The sequence below is a fragment of the Haliaeetus leucocephalus genome, unplaced genomic scaffold, assembly GCF_000737465.1.
Source record: "Haliaeetus leucocephalus isolate CR32 unplaced genomic scaffold, Haliaeetus_leucocephalus-4.0 Scaffold933, whole genome shotgun sequence".
Lineage (NCBI taxonomy): Eukaryota > Metazoa > Chordata > Aves > Accipitriformes > Accipitridae > Haliaeetus > Haliaeetus leucocephalus.
The window spans coordinates 220554-235736 of NW_010973369.1; the positions used below are offsets into that span (position 1 = coordinate 220554).

Here is a 15183-nt window from a genome sequence, read left to right on the forward strand (position 1 = left end):
CGCCCCGGCCCCGGGGGGGTGACACGCCCCCGCTCCCGCCAGCCCGGGCAGACCCCAGCGCCCGCCGCGGCCTCACCCACCATCTCGAGCCGCCGCCGCCGCCTCTCCGCCCAGTCACGGCACCGCGCGCATGCGCCTCCCGCTCCGCCAATCCGCGGGGAGGAGCGGCGGGCCGGCCGTCACGACGTAGGCCCTGCCCTGGAAGCACTTGTCTCAACGGCGGGGCGGAGAGGGGAGCCGAATGGCGGCGTTTCCGCGGTAAAGCCCCGCCCGGATCGCCTCAGGGCCCGGCGGGGGCGGGTCCCGGGCGACCGTTGCGGGCGGGGAGCCGTCGCTTGGCGGCCGTCGGGTCCTTGATCTCGCGTAAAGGCCTTTGGTCTAAACCCTCACAACTTTACCCCTCAAAGAGTTGACACACACCGCCGGTGCGCGAGGCGCCGGGCAGAGCGGGGATGGTCAGTCCAGGCCCCACTGCCGCGGACAGGCATCGCGCCCCCCTAAAACTGCCGGGCTGGTGGGAACCTACCTGCCGCGGCCCCTAGGAAGTGAGGTGAGGCGGTAAGGGTGTCTGCTGCCAGTATGGGAAAGGTAAACGCTCAGCCCACTTACATAGGGCCATGTCCTGTATTCTGAAGGCAAAACGAAGTAACCCACTCATGCACCGTATCAGACACAGCCCTAGCTGGTGTTACACAATAGCAGCAGTTAGTACTTTCCCCCTTTCAACTGGAATCCAGGCTCTGCTTGATTTCAGTGCTGCTTTTTTCAGCACTACCCCTGTGCAAGCAGAAAACTGCCATTCAGCTAACACTCAGCTCCTCTCAACAGTTACAGAAAGCAGGTGTTTGTTGGGTAAAAAGTAGAAGCGTGACCTCATAAAGTATTTTTTGTTTTTTTTTCCAAGATACTCTGAAAACCAGCATTTGACATAGCAGATAAGCTCACTGGTCCTTCAAATCTGGCAGGGACTACCTTCTGCTCAGAGAAAACAAGATTTCTCCAACAAACCCTGTCATTTTTGCACTACTGTAGAGCTGATAGGTTGAGAGTGGACATGAGATAGGCACCTTCGAGATCAGGAACAAATCCTTCTTTAGGATTCAAGAGATGCTGCTATTTTCTCGTCTAGTGGATATTTACAGCTCTGCAACCTAATTAATTTAAATTCTAATCTTGCTTACCAGTCCAGCAGTAAGTTTTAAAGCTTGCTTACGGAAAGTCATTCTACCATAGATTGATTCCACTTCTAGTCCTACCAACGATGACAAGATTTGGTCAATAGGTAAGCAGTGCAGAGCTGCTATTAGAGACCTAAACCAAACAAGGTTTTGTTTAAACTAAACAAGTACTCCCATCTTGCCAACTACAAACCCATCAATAACCCCAACCAGGACTGGTACAGACATTAGCAGCAGCATCACAGAACAAAATAGTGAGGAACTAATGCAATGGTGCAACTGAGGTGTACATTTATCATACCATACATTTACCGTGCATTGCATTGTGATTCTGTTTTAGCTCTTCCCCCCCCCCCCAAACTTCAGATATACGTGAAATATCCTCATAGCTGTACTAACTTAAAACTACCCAAAGCAGTGTCAAATTTTGGGTTTACACAACTTACTAGCATGCTTTTAAGTGATCTCATCCAAATTATGGAGGAAGCAACTCAAAACTAACCTCCCCTGCTGCAGAAAAAAGGCAGTTATTATTGCATATATTTACTTGGCATAGAAAAGCATATGTGGGATTTGCTGCTACTAACAAAATTGTAATAACCGAGCCTGCGTGAACATCTGGGAAAATATGCAGAGTGAAAACCCAGTGGGAATGTCTGCAGCAAGGAAGATTACCCTCAGTGGAGGATGATCAGTTTAGGGAACATTTGAACAAACTGAATGCAAACAAGTTCATGAGACCTGATGGGATGTACCTGTGAGCGCTGAGGGAGCTGGCCAATGTCATTGTAAAGCTGATCCCAATTATCTTTGAAAGGTTGAGGCAATCAGGGGAGGTTCCTGATCACAGAAAGAAAGTAAATAACCGCTTCTCCTTTCAAGGAGGAGGATTAGGGTAACTACAAGGCTGGTCAGCCTCATCTGAGCTTTTTTCCCCTCCTTCCTGTCACACTGTCATTCCTAAACAGAAAACACAAACTTGCACAGTCATACCTCATTTTTGTTATCACCACAATAGTGGTACAAGAAAATGTTAAAGCTGTGGCTCCTGCAGAACCTTTCTCCAGACCATCTCCCTCAGAGTACCACCACTAACAGACCAACTGTCTCGTTGGGGCAGCATCCCCAGCACTAAAAATTCAGGAATTGTTGTGTTTGCAGTTTCTAACCAGTCACAAAGACAGCTGTGTCTGAAATCTCCTAATGAAGTTCCAATGCAAACAACAATAGCAGAAGAGGTCTCAGGAAAGAAACGTTCCTAAAGAACTTTGCTAGATGGACAACTTCAGACAGCCTAACCCCTCACCCCCCAAAAAGCAGACAGACAATTTATTTGCACATGGATGCTTCATAACACAGAAGAATAACGACAAAACTACCAGCTCTTTAAGTAGTTTTATAAAAGTATTTGACTTACTGAGATACTGTTACAGTTACCTGAGTATTTGAAATTACAATGCAAGGAAATTTCAACAATGAATTTCAGTACAGTATTTTACAATCCAGTGCTGCTGATCCCAGTTTATATACGAGTTCACTAGAGCACATATACACAAACAGTGATTCTTGAAGAAAATTAAAAGAGACCACAAAAAGGGGGCTGGAGATACCAATATAACAGAGCAAGCTGAGATTACAAATCCAGTGCAGCATGTAATAAAAATGCAAAAAAAACAAAAAAAAAACCCCAAGCTTTTTTTTTGTTTTACTTTTCTCAGAATAATAAAAAAAGCTTTTTTTTTTTTAAAACACCAGCAACTGGATTAAAAAAAATGAAATTCCATACTAGATCAGATGAAGACATGATGCATTTACTGTGCATTTTATTAGTATATTAACATTTCCTGAGCTACACAGAACAATAAGGCTTTGTTAATTCTTAGATCAGTGGCTCAGCATTTAATTTTCTCATGTCATTCTCATAAGGCAAAATTCTAACTAAAAGGTATTTTAATAGTTGAAAACTAGGATCAATTGACAGTTGCGTATGAATATACATTTGTGACATACTATGAATTTATGCAGCTTGGGTTGCTAAATAATTTGAAGTAGTGGGAGACAAATTCATTAATCTCTGCTGAAAATCTTACTTGGAAGTCCAATTCATAAAAACCTATTATCTGGGATACAAGATGATGTGGGCTCATCCACATGTTGTTTTCACCAGATCCCTATAAAGAACAGAAAAGTGCACCAGTGGCTTACATTAATTCCTTTTTATTTCTACACAACACACTGTAAAAAATTAACAATTTGTTAGCATTCACAATGCTGACAAAGTAAAATGCCTAAGTAATCTTAACCTCTGACTTCAGAAACATTGCCAATTTAACACAGTAAAGTTGCTTTGGATTTTTTATATTTTGGCCAAATCCAATGTTTCACAGATTATTTCCCCCCCCCCCCGCCTTCTTTATTTGCAACATTTTAAAATCATATCTGGTGCTTGGGATATCCAGCCCCCTTTCCCCCATCCTAATACAGCAGAAGAGACATATAAACATGCCATTTAAATTAAAGAAAGAAAAATGGAATAAGTGGAATCCCGGACTGCAAAAATATATACAAGCATTTACCTTTTTCCTGAACTAAACATTTCAACCATAAAAATATTAAACAGCCATACCCTATAGAACTAGGGCTAAGGCTATTTCAATTATAACTATTCTTTATTTTAAAAATATAGGGCTGAAAGCCTTTTGGGTGATATTTATACATTAACAATAGTTCTACGTTCCCTACATGAATCATAAAGCATTATGCAGAACACAGACTATTTTTCATAGCTTAATCTTGCATTATCTTGCTTAATTTAATCTCTCTTGTAAATATGTTAGATAACTACATTTCATTGTAAGAATTAATATAAACAGAAAATATTTATAAGGCTTTTTTCTCCTCATGAGCTGTATGCTGTAATATATCCATCAAATGCTTTGAAGTTGGCAGATTTTCCTCCTAGTAAAACCATGAAGTCAGGTTAGTTCTCACCATCAATGAAACTGTAAAAGAGGGTCATTTCTGCATCATCAGAAACTTTTCCTTGCCTTTCTTAGAATATGCATGACAAAAGAGCTATTCACTCTAAAGTCTAACCATTCTGCCTTCCAATAAGCATTTATCACTTTGTATGACCCCAAAAAACTCTTGAAGTCAGTTAAAAACTGTAGTGTCTTGGTTCTTCTTAGGCCTGAATCAGTTTTTCCCTCTTATAGTTTAGACAGAAGGGACAGCAGGAAACAAATATTCTTTTCAAGACTGGAAGTTCAGTTCTACAGTTTCCCACTGTCCTGTTTCAGCTCCAGTATCTAGAAGCCTCTTAAAAACAGCTCCTGTCCCAATGCTTTGAGCTGCAGTTATGCTTTACTATGTGCTACACGCTATTTCAAGTGTCACGTCTCTTACTATGGCTAACAGCTCATCTCATTGAAGTTTGCTTTGCTCCCTTCAGATAGGGCAAGAGCTGACCATACCCAAAAAGTGCATTCAGTCTAAAGGAGCAGTAAAATGCAAAATGTTATTGTAAACCAGAAGAGAATTGAATATGAACAGATTCTAAAAGGAAGTAAAAGATCTTATTAATACAATAGGAACTCACTACAAAAGTTACTAGCTCTAAGCAGCTTAGGGTGAATTAGCTTAGAAACCTCCCCAAAAAACTTTAGTTTCAGTCTTTATAGAACTATTTACTGATGCTCCAGCTTTTACAAAATCTGTAATCCATGTCTGAACTTTCTAATCCTCTTAGCCTTAGCCAGTATCACATATCAGTTCATCAGCAAAAATAAGTATTATCATTTTCTGAATCCAGTTGTTTTGTACCTCTTCCTGAGAGCCCAATATTGTCTTCAGAGCAAACTGGCTGCAACATTGAAGAATAACACTGAGAATAATGTCTGTTAACACTTTTGACAAGAAACATCAGTCTGCAAACGGGAATCTAAATGGAATCAGTGCAATCCCAGGTGGTCTTGTCTTTTGCAAAACTAGTGAAGTACCACAGTGTTAAGATTGATTTAAAAGTTAAATGTGTTACACAGAAAAAGATCAGAATTCTTCTGAGGGCACACAGAAATGTTCCAACAACTTTGGGTGGGTGTCTGTTTTGCTGAAATTAGCAGGATTGGGAAAAAACAAAGCAAAGCTATGCCCTGGATTTGTGCCACAGTTTGACATCCCCTTAACAGCAGCTTGAATCCAGCTGGCATGTGAGCAGATTCCAAGCAGGGAAAAAACAGTCTGGCCACACTTGAGTTAGAAAAAAGGGGCTTAAGCAATGAATTTGCTCACAGTACACAGAGGATGGTTACAAGCTGGCTCTAATAACCCTGCTGTAAAGAGGCTTATGATGATGCTGCAGCATTGCAGCTACCAATGAACTTCCCAGTGCATCAGTAGCAAAAAATGCTACTAAAAAGGAAAGACAAAACTATTGTTAAAAATCTGTCAGTCATTAAGGACACATTCTAATTAATGAATGGTAAAACAAAGCAGAGCCCAAAGCTGTATTAAACCTCTACTTAGGTCATATTTCATTTGTAGCCATATCTGCTTATTTGATTTCTGAAAGTGCTCAGTAGAAATCCAGAGTTAATGTGGATAAAACCTCAGGATAACATCCATTTACTTACACATTAGTATTGTTAAATAAATCCAAGTCAAGTCTACTTTACAATGAAGTGTGCAACAAGCAGAAGTGAAGAACATACATCATGTTGAGTTCACATTCTTCAAGGTGCATATTTTAGCTATTCTTGCCCAAATCCTTCTGTTTCTTCAATTGCGAACAACAGCTTTTCCTTCAACTGCTCGTAATTCTTATAGGGTGGAAGGTCTAAGCGATTGAAACTGAAAATAAAGAAGAAACTTAAGTACTGAAAAATAATTAAACCATCACCAAAAAAAAATCCATTATGATTATGGGTAATTAAACTTTTTGCTGTGTAGATGGATACCTGGATTTATACCCTGTGAAGAGCTGACTACTGACAAAAAATTATATATTTCTAAGAGCAAAAGTTAGAGTTCAAGTGCTTGAACAGTGATAGTTTTCTAGAAATGTAGTGTACTAGGTAAGAAGTTTCACTAACTTTTCCTAGTTGTTAACTAGAGTCATCATTCACATTTGAAGTTTTAAATTTGTGTGGTTTACTAAACACTAATACACCTGAGGAACTGAGTATAAGCTACCTTTTCTTTAGGGAAGGGAGAGTGAATGTGGCTACTTCACTATCAAGATGCAATGTAGTGATATCAACCCCAAATTCTTTAGACAATACTGTTTATTACTTTAAATTTTCAGTAATACACAAATCCATGGAATTTACAATGGAATCTACTCCATGCCACAAGAGTTTTTCAAAAGTGTAGCTATTATTCAACAACAAAGTTTATTGGTATAACTTGGAGTTTGCTTTCACACAGTCTCAACCATTTAAATATATTACCCATTTACTAAAATCTCCAAGTACATTGTTGTCAGCAAAACCAGAACAACAGTAATACTCTGATTTGTTACATACTCACCAGGTATGACTTCTAGGTAACCAGTTTTCCTTTCCAACTTTTTCAATACAAAATTTTTGGGGTCCATTGCTCCCTGTAATAAATGCAAATAAACAAGGCATAGATCTAGCTATCTTTGTAATCAGTAGGTAATGCATTACAACTGAAGTATGAAAGGCTTAAACACAAGATTATCATTACTTGCACAGAAAAAAAGACATTTGTCTTTCACTATGTAACACTGTCTAGATCAAGGTATGCCTGTGGTGAAATGCATAAATTCGAAGAGATTTTGAAACTCAATACAACAGATGTAAACATTCCCTCATCTCTTTTTCCATCATAGCTCAAGTATATGCAGAACTTACAAAATAGCATTCAATATAAAATTCATTTAAAATGTCCATAAATGTAAAACTTGATTCTTTTAAAAAAAACCCCAATTTATCTAATGCATTAAAGGGATTATTAATGCATACCCATGAGGTCAGCAAATCCTCCCACTGGTAATCTGCATGTTCCAGTAACAAACTGCAAGAGCCTCATTCTCTTCTCATTATCTATTTCTTTCACAAACTGAAAAATAGTAATTCAAATAAACATTTGGGTATAGATTTGATATTCAGATTTTCACATCATCATCATCTTTAGATTAACAAATTACATGACTGTTACTAATAGCTGGATGCCCTGGTTTTGGCTGGGATAGAGTTAATTTTCTTTCTAGTAGCTGGTACAGTGTTATGTTTTGGGTTCAGTGTGAGAATAATGCTGATAACACACTGATGTTTTCAGTTGTTGCTAAGCACTGTTTATACTAAGTCAAGGATTTTTCAGCTTCTCAGGCCCAGCCAGCAGGAAGGCTGGAGGGGCACAAGTTGGGAGGGGACACGGCCAGGGCGGCTGACCCAAACTGGCCAAAGGGATATTCCATACCATGTGATGTTGTGCCCAGTATATAAACTAAGGGGAGCTGGCCAGGGGCGGGGGGGAGGGATCGCTGCTTAGGAACTAACTGGGCATCGGTCGGCAAGTGGTGAGCAATTGCACTGTGCATCACTTGTTTTGTATATTCCAATCCCTTTATTATTATTGTCATTTTATTATAATTATCATCATTATTATTTTCTTCCTTTCTGTCCTATTAAACTGTTCTTATCTCAACCCATGAGTTTTACTTTTTTTCAATTCTCTCCCCCATTCCACTGGGTGGGGAGGAGTGAGCAAGCAGCTGCGTGGTGCTTAGTTGCTGGCTGGGGTTAAACCACAACACTGGATTAGTAGTAACAATTTATATTTACACACTACAGATCTGTTTGATAATTGTGACTATTGTTTACTAAGCTGTAGCTGTGCTCTGTAATTTCTGTTGGTCTGAGAATAAAACAAAGTCTACAAACCTGCCAGAACCATACTATCTGTCTGCTGGTCCTGGTATAGTGCCGGTAGATGGTATGCCTCTGCCAGTCATTCAAATCAATTTCTTGCATTCCACACAGAAGCACCTTTAGGGGAGAAAAAGGGAAATCAACCTGTGAGTACAAGTTATGACTTTTGTTCTATGACTTCCCACATGGCAAAATAGAACATCAACTGCACCCATACTTGGAAGCATCTGCAAAGACAGTATACTTGGTTTTTATTTTAAACTTTATTCAAAACTTCTACAACAAAAAATGATGACTGCTTATGAAGCGTATTTGGAGAGGCCACAAAATAGAAAGCATCTCTGTTATGAAAAATGGAATAATTGGTTGCATTTACACATTCAAGCCAGGAAGTTTATCATTGCCCAGCCATACAATTTTCCACTAGGAACAGGATGTTTTGGTTTTATGTTTTTATCTTTTAAAATTGAACAGATGCTTCAGAAAGTGTAAGTTTGAGAGATCAAAACCATCTAGAAACCTGGTCCAGTCTGTATGCGATCATCCATTGCATATCTGGTTTTATCTCCCTCTCTGTCAAGTTACTCATTCTTTGAACACCAGCAAATCAAATTGCTGAGCATTACAAAAGCAATTAGATAAGAAATTTCTACTGGCAGAATCTTAGCCTTTAGAAACACGTAAGTAGGCTGCAAAGAGGAAAGTGAAAGGAAACACACTAATCAAATACTACTCCATAAAGTTTCCCTCATATACCCTATAAAACTGAGTTGTCAGCCTTAGAGCGTCCTGCTCTTCAGACATAATGACTGGAGTTTAAGTATTTTATGAATAACAACCTGGATCTAGCAATAGCCAAACAATCCTTTACCTCCAGTTCCTTAGCATCAAAATACTGCAAATACTGTTGTGGCAGAATTTCATTAAAGCCTTCAAAGAAAGCCTGTGTCTGCTCCTCAACACCTCGGGAAAGTCTCCATTCTGCTACTAGCCTGTAAAAGAAGATACAGAAAGATAATTTAAATGGCCTGTGCTAACCCAAGTCCACATCTTTGTTAGCCTATTTTGAGATGAACTGTAAGCTAGGTTAAAAAAAAAATTTAAAAAATGGAAAGTCTGGAAAGTTCTGGGGATAGAGCATTGTATAATTTTATTAGTAACCTGTACTCTGTGCAAACAATTTTGTTTTTTAAGTTAAAACCCTGTGTTTCCAACCATTCTGCTAGAGAAAGTATTTTAGACTCAAAGAGGAGGCAGCGTCTATTCACTGATTAAAGAGAGCACAGCAGTCCCTAAATATTTCAAGAAAGAAAAAAATGCAGAGCTATATTTGTCTAATATTCTCCCCAGAAATCTCAGTCATTATCCATGAAAAGGTAAAAACTAGGTCAAGTTGTACTGGTGAAGATAAGTAGGACTGCTAGCTTACCAAGAAACGACTATGTCCATTTGGAAAGTTCCATATTTGTTTCTGTTAATCATGAAACTTTGCTCTGTGGCAGAAATTCCACTCTCCATTAATAAAAAGGTGAAAAGCAGGCAGGAGACCCGAAGAACCTGAACCCAGGGAGAAGCAGATATTATGCTGAATTCAAGCCTAACCTGTCAGGAGAACTGGAGTCTAAAGGAGAGATGGCTATTTTCTGATTTCAATCCTAGAAGCTTTGGGGACTTAAAGCAGGACTGAGTAAGACAAAAGAATATGAGTGAAACTGGAATCTGAGCTCTCCCTGGGTTCCTAGAAACTAGAAGAGAATGGTTTTCTGCAGATCCTCCCCATTTGCAACCCCAATATTAATACTTTGCAAAACTGCAAAATGCCAGTATGTTTCTTCTGCAAATACTACCTTCTCTGTGAACCACTGAAATGTCTTCAGAATACTAATGTGATGAAAACAAAATCCACTCCCTTCTCCCTCACCCCTTCCTGTGAAAGAAGTCTTCACAGAACACATCATGAGAGGAAAATTCTGCTGTGGTCCAGTTTATTTTGTGCCTGCAATGTGTGTGACTTTTTTTTTTTTTTTTTTTGCAAGCACATCCTCCAAGCTTATACATTGAAGTTCACACCTTAAAGCAGAGCTTATGTACTGTTGCACATTGAGGAAGAAGGGGATATTTCAGGACAAAGCAGGTCACTGTTTACATTTTTATTCTTTAATTGCTCTTAGGCTCCTTCCCTCTAACCTATTGCTTTAAAACATTCTGGTACTGCAAACATAACCCTTCATTTATTCATTTATTCACAGTTCAACTTATTACAGCATTCATAACACTGTTCTGTTACAAATGCCAAGACCTAATTATAACATAAGACCAGTTCAGATAAAACTAGTAGTGATCTGAAGTATCTTTAAAAAATAAGAATCATCACAAAAGCATCAAAAAATGTTCTTAAGTTTAAAAAAACCTCAAACATAAATGGCTGGATAGAGTATCAGCAGGCTATAAAGCAATATAATTCCAATAATAAACACATGTAATGAACGATTTCATGAAATACCTGACATTCACATTTGTTGTCATGATGCTCTGCTAAACTTAAATATCTCTAGGAAAAAGGTGGACCTTCTACTAACTGTAATCTTTGGGAAAAGTGGATTTTAGAAACTTATTTCTATCAATAGTCTTCTTTCAAATAGGATATCCATACAATTGCCACTTGTTGCCAACATCAGCAATTACTCAGAGACAGAATTTCAACAATACTTCAGATTACATAGTTGACAATCTTTTCTTGCTAGAACTAAAGAAAGAAAATGATGGGGATAAGAGTACTTTAAAATCTTCCATTTATTCTTACCTAATGTATTCTTCTTTGTTTTCTTCTGTGACCAGAATGTTGCTACCATTTGGCTTCAAATCATGGCTTTTGATTTCACCTAGAATTTCTTTATCAACTGAGAAAAACATTTCCAAGCCACATTCTTCAATATCATTCTCTCTGTAAGGAGAAAATAAAAAATAGTTTTAAATAACCGTGTTGAGACCTTGTACTCAGTAGAGGAGATGGTTATGAAGAACCTTAAGAAAAAAAGGTTTGGAGCTAAATAATCAAGATAAGGAAATGTTCCTTACACAATAATTATGGTTTTTCAAGAAGTACTGACTCATTTTACTAATATGCATACATGAATTGTATTCCCGATCAGAAATTTTTGATCAGTAGTACCCTTAAAGTTACCAGTCACAAGGCTGACAAACTACCTGCTGACTATGATCTGCGGAATGTCTATGGAATACAGGAACTTTTCAAGTAATGACATTTTTGCATATTTCGTTGCATGATTGCTTCTTCTAACAGGTAACGCAAGGACTCTGTTAAAACATAGCTGTCATTTTGTCAGACAATAGCAGATAAGAAGCAACTAAGCAAGACTTTGCATGCTTAATCAATTATCTTCAACTCCAGTATATTTATGGACTATCTTGTAAGCATATACTAAAATGTCCCAAGCTCCTAAGTTAACAAAGTACAATTACTCCTGCTAAAGAGGAATTCTTTTAAAAATTTCAACATAGAAAGAATCTGTAGCCAATAAACATTGCTCAAATAAACTCTATTCTCTTTATAGGTGTTAAGAGCCAGGAGAATAACAGGTACAACCCTGTAATTTATATGTTGATAAAGTGCTTCTGTAAAGTGAAGAATCACCTGCATACGCAGAAGTTTTGATGACCATTTTCCCCCCAAATAAAGTGCAAAATCAAGATATTTGTCCTGAACTGTAACACAGAAATGTCAGTCTTGAAAACATCGCTGTGGTTTACCTAGCACCATGATGCAACAGTGCTTCTGAACTTGATCTTTCCAAAATACATGCTATTGCATGAAATCTCAGATGAGGAGGGAAGGCTTCAGATGGATGGATGATGAAATAAAATAACCTCTTCCTTTTAAAATGAAAGATACCTGCTCTAGCTCAGTTTGAGCAGAAAGGTTTGACTAGATGACCTCTAGAGGTCCCCTTCCAAACTCAATGAGTCTGTGAAATTTTCAAAATTGTGGGACTGAGAAAAATGGCCACCTGATAGGAGAAGGACCAAGAAATTAAAAGCTACTGAAAGCTTCTTGGAAAGTTATAAAATTTGGTTTTTTGGTGAGGAATAAAATTATGTCCACCCTGACAGACGTGACTTTTTTCCCCTACAAATTTGCAGTCATTTCCTTAGAGGATAACTTCATCAGCACTACAGATAAGCAGGCTCAACTATACTAAACTTTAAGTTTGGGTGTCTGTACTTAACGGTCACTGTGCACCCCTCAGAGGACTGAAGTTTTTTTCTCCAGAGTTTTCATATCCTTAACTGTTTTTTCAAAAGGGCAAAGCCTTTCATGGACTCCAACCTAGAAGATTTCTTTATCACTTCAGAAATTGCTACTGGTATTTGGGTCATATTTGCTCTAGAGACAGCATTCAGAAAAGTTCTTGTTACAGCCTTAAGCTTCCTTATTGCTTTCTTCTGTGGTAAAAAAAAAAAAACCCAAACCACAATCCAACAAAAAAACCAAACACTGACTGCAGAATAATAAAAGCGTATGTAGCCAGAACAGCTTAGTCATTTGATACCCTCATATACAGAGTGAGATGTAAGAGTTGTTCTTGACAGCAAATTCTGAGTTTTCTAGTTCCTTACTACAGATGCAGGCTTCTCCTGTCTTTGACAAAATCTTTCATTAAGGACTGCCGGTACCCAAGAATTCAGTCTTGGAAGTTTCACACCAACAATCCACTGGGTGGTATCTGGCAACACTGCATACTCTGAATTAAAATGAGGAGAAAAAGTAGTTTGTGATGTCTATGACAAGTCCCCATTTACTGCCATAGACAAGTAGCCTAATATTGACATCCAGAAGCCTCTGTGCTCTCTTTTAGACCATTATAAATTACATATGCACCAAAAGAACCATACATAGAATAAATGTAACACTCTCAAGCAGCACTGAAAGACATTGCAATTATTGGGTGTTACAAAGAAAACCCATTGCTTTCAAATGTGAAAAGTGGCCATCTTATGTGCACTGCACACACAAATGCAAAGATGCAACTATGTCTACATATAATGGCTTAAAACCCCCACCCTTTTACTCTAGACTTTCCACAAAATATTAACAGATTGATACTGTTCATAAGGTAAATGTTACATGTGCAACTCGTTACAATTTAGTCAGAAGATCATTCACCAGTAATAGCTTCCCCCACAATTTAATGTAAATTTCTTCCCGATAACTTTCATTTTCTTGTATCATATTTGCTTGGTCTCTAAAACTCGATAAGCCACAAGATGATAAAAAAGTGCCCTTATTTAAAAAAAACAAACAAAACCCCGTACATTTTCTAACTACAGAACAGATAACAGGATTCCTTAATTACAGAAATTCAGACTTACAGCTTCGAGACCTTTTCTTCCCTTTCAGGTCTCAGTTTCATGGCATCTTTACTCAAATAGCAACTATTTTAAGTTTTCCTAATGGAGTATTAACTTGCTACACCTTTTAGCAGCACACACATTGAGTACAGAAAATACTACTCTCTGAAAACCAAATAAAAATTCCTATCTCAATTTGTAAACATCTCATAAAGCTGCTTTCCCCCGCCTCGTTATTTAAGATAATGCTTCCAAGATTCGTCACTACAGAAGATTACAATCTTGTCTTTTATATTTATTTCTGAATTTTAAAAACCAATCTATACCCACACCTTTTATGAATTTCTCAAATAATTTGTAAAACTATTCTGGTTTTGTATAATTCTTTAGTAAAACATTTTATCTCTCTAGTTACATAAAAAAAAGACTCATTTTTTCTGCTAAATTGTTTCTACTATAGCTGAAGAAAAAAATTTTAAATGACTTGTCTTTTTGTCTTTCCTTTGTAATTTTTTTTTTTTAACTTTTGGGAAAGGAAAATCACCTGTGTTACTGAAACAAATGGTGCACATCAACCATGGACTACAACATCCTGGAGTCCTGCTATCATAAAATAAGTACAGAATTACAATGCTTTAGATCTAAGGATTTTTTAAAATTATTTCTTAAAATATTTTTAACACATAATTCCAAAATAATTATGGTCTACAAACTCCAGATCCTTATTACTTGCTGCCCTCTGGAGAGGAATCTGCAAAGGAGGGGAGAAGGAAGACTCAAAAAGAGCATGAATGTAGAATAGACAGATGACTGACAATGCATACATGGAAGGCTATACGTAGGAATGGTCTTGAATCATTCAGCTTGGAGCAAAAAAACAAGGACAGCTAGAAGAATGCATGAGCATTAACTTCTTTAAAGCATGAAATCTTCAATATTAACCTTGAAGTCAAATTTCAGGTATGACTAACAGAAGAGTTTTGTGGTTGGAAATAATAAACTAAATTTGTTAACTTCACGTTATTGTAGCACTAAACTTTTTATGTTTTCCAACTAAACCAGGTACTAGAGAAACATTGAGTGGATTTTTGCTGATTTCTTTTTATCAGTTATCTGAAAAGTTTCAGTGGAATTTACTCAAGCCATTTTATTTGTAACAGTGTTCAAGACTACCACATCTGTATAATGTCTAGCTAGATTTATTAAACAACAGCAAAAACGGAATACAAGATGCTGCGTAGAATATTCAATGAACCAGAAAGGCTTTTGCATTATCAAATTATTATTTGTGTATCTAAAATTACAGTAAAAATTCCAGTACTGCTCTGCAATTGATGTATTATACTTCCCAGTGGGGTTTTTAGTAATAAATTTACACCTACTTCCTGACATAAGTGAAAACCACAAACATTGTATTGCTATTTCAAGAACAAAATCAAGTCAAACTCACTTTACCCAGATGAGAGAGTTGTAAAACTCTGGGTCAACAGATTCTAAATCCTTGAGTCCTACTGGCTTGTTTAGGATACGTTTATAGAACGGCAGAGAGAAACCAGTGTCAATGAATTTCCCATGGAACAAAGCCTGAAGAACATGAAAACAGACAAAATAATGCAAAGGATGATTGAATACTTAATATGACAACATTCTGTACTCTGTACCAATGAAATCTGACAGCCAAAGAATTAAAACAACCTGGAATATCATGACTGCTAATATGCTGAATTAATTTATACCAACAG

The 15183-nt window shown here is 37.6% G+C and overlaps 2 protein-coding genes across 6 annotated transcripts in view; both read right to left on the minus strand.

The window, feature by feature from the left end:
- Positions 1–180, minus strand: part of DYNLRB1 (dynein, light chain, roadblock-type 1) — a 5485-nt gene extending 5305 nt beyond the window's left edge. Inside the window, exon 1 of the mRNA XM_010584039.1 lies at positions 81–180. Within this exon, the coding sequence (XP_010582341.1) occupies positions 81–83 (3 nt within the window). The 5' untranslated portion in view covers positions 84–180. The remainder of the gene's footprint in view (positions 1–80) is intronic.
- Positions 181–2566: 2386 nt separating this feature from the next.
- Positions 2567–15183, minus strand: part of ITCH (itchy E3 ubiquitin protein ligase) — a 66160-nt gene continuing 53543 nt past the window's right edge. For all 5 annotated transcript variants that reach the window (XM_010584040.1, XM_010584041.1, XM_010584042.1 and 2 more), the window contains 7 exons: positions 14892–15025; positions 10875–11015; positions 8943–9063; positions 8084–8188; positions 7163–7259; positions 6705–6777; positions 2567–6026 (listed from right to left, as the gene is read on the minus strand). In XM_010584040.1, the coding sequence (XP_010582342.1) occupies positions 5927–6026; positions 6705–6777; positions 7163–7259; positions 8084–8188; positions 8943–9063; positions 10875–11015; positions 14892–15025 (771 nt within the window). In that variant the 3' untranslated portion in view covers positions 2567–5926. The remainder of the gene's footprint in view (positions 6027–6704; positions 6778–7162; positions 7260–8083; positions 8189–8942; positions 9064–10874; positions 11016–14891; positions 15026–15183) is intronic.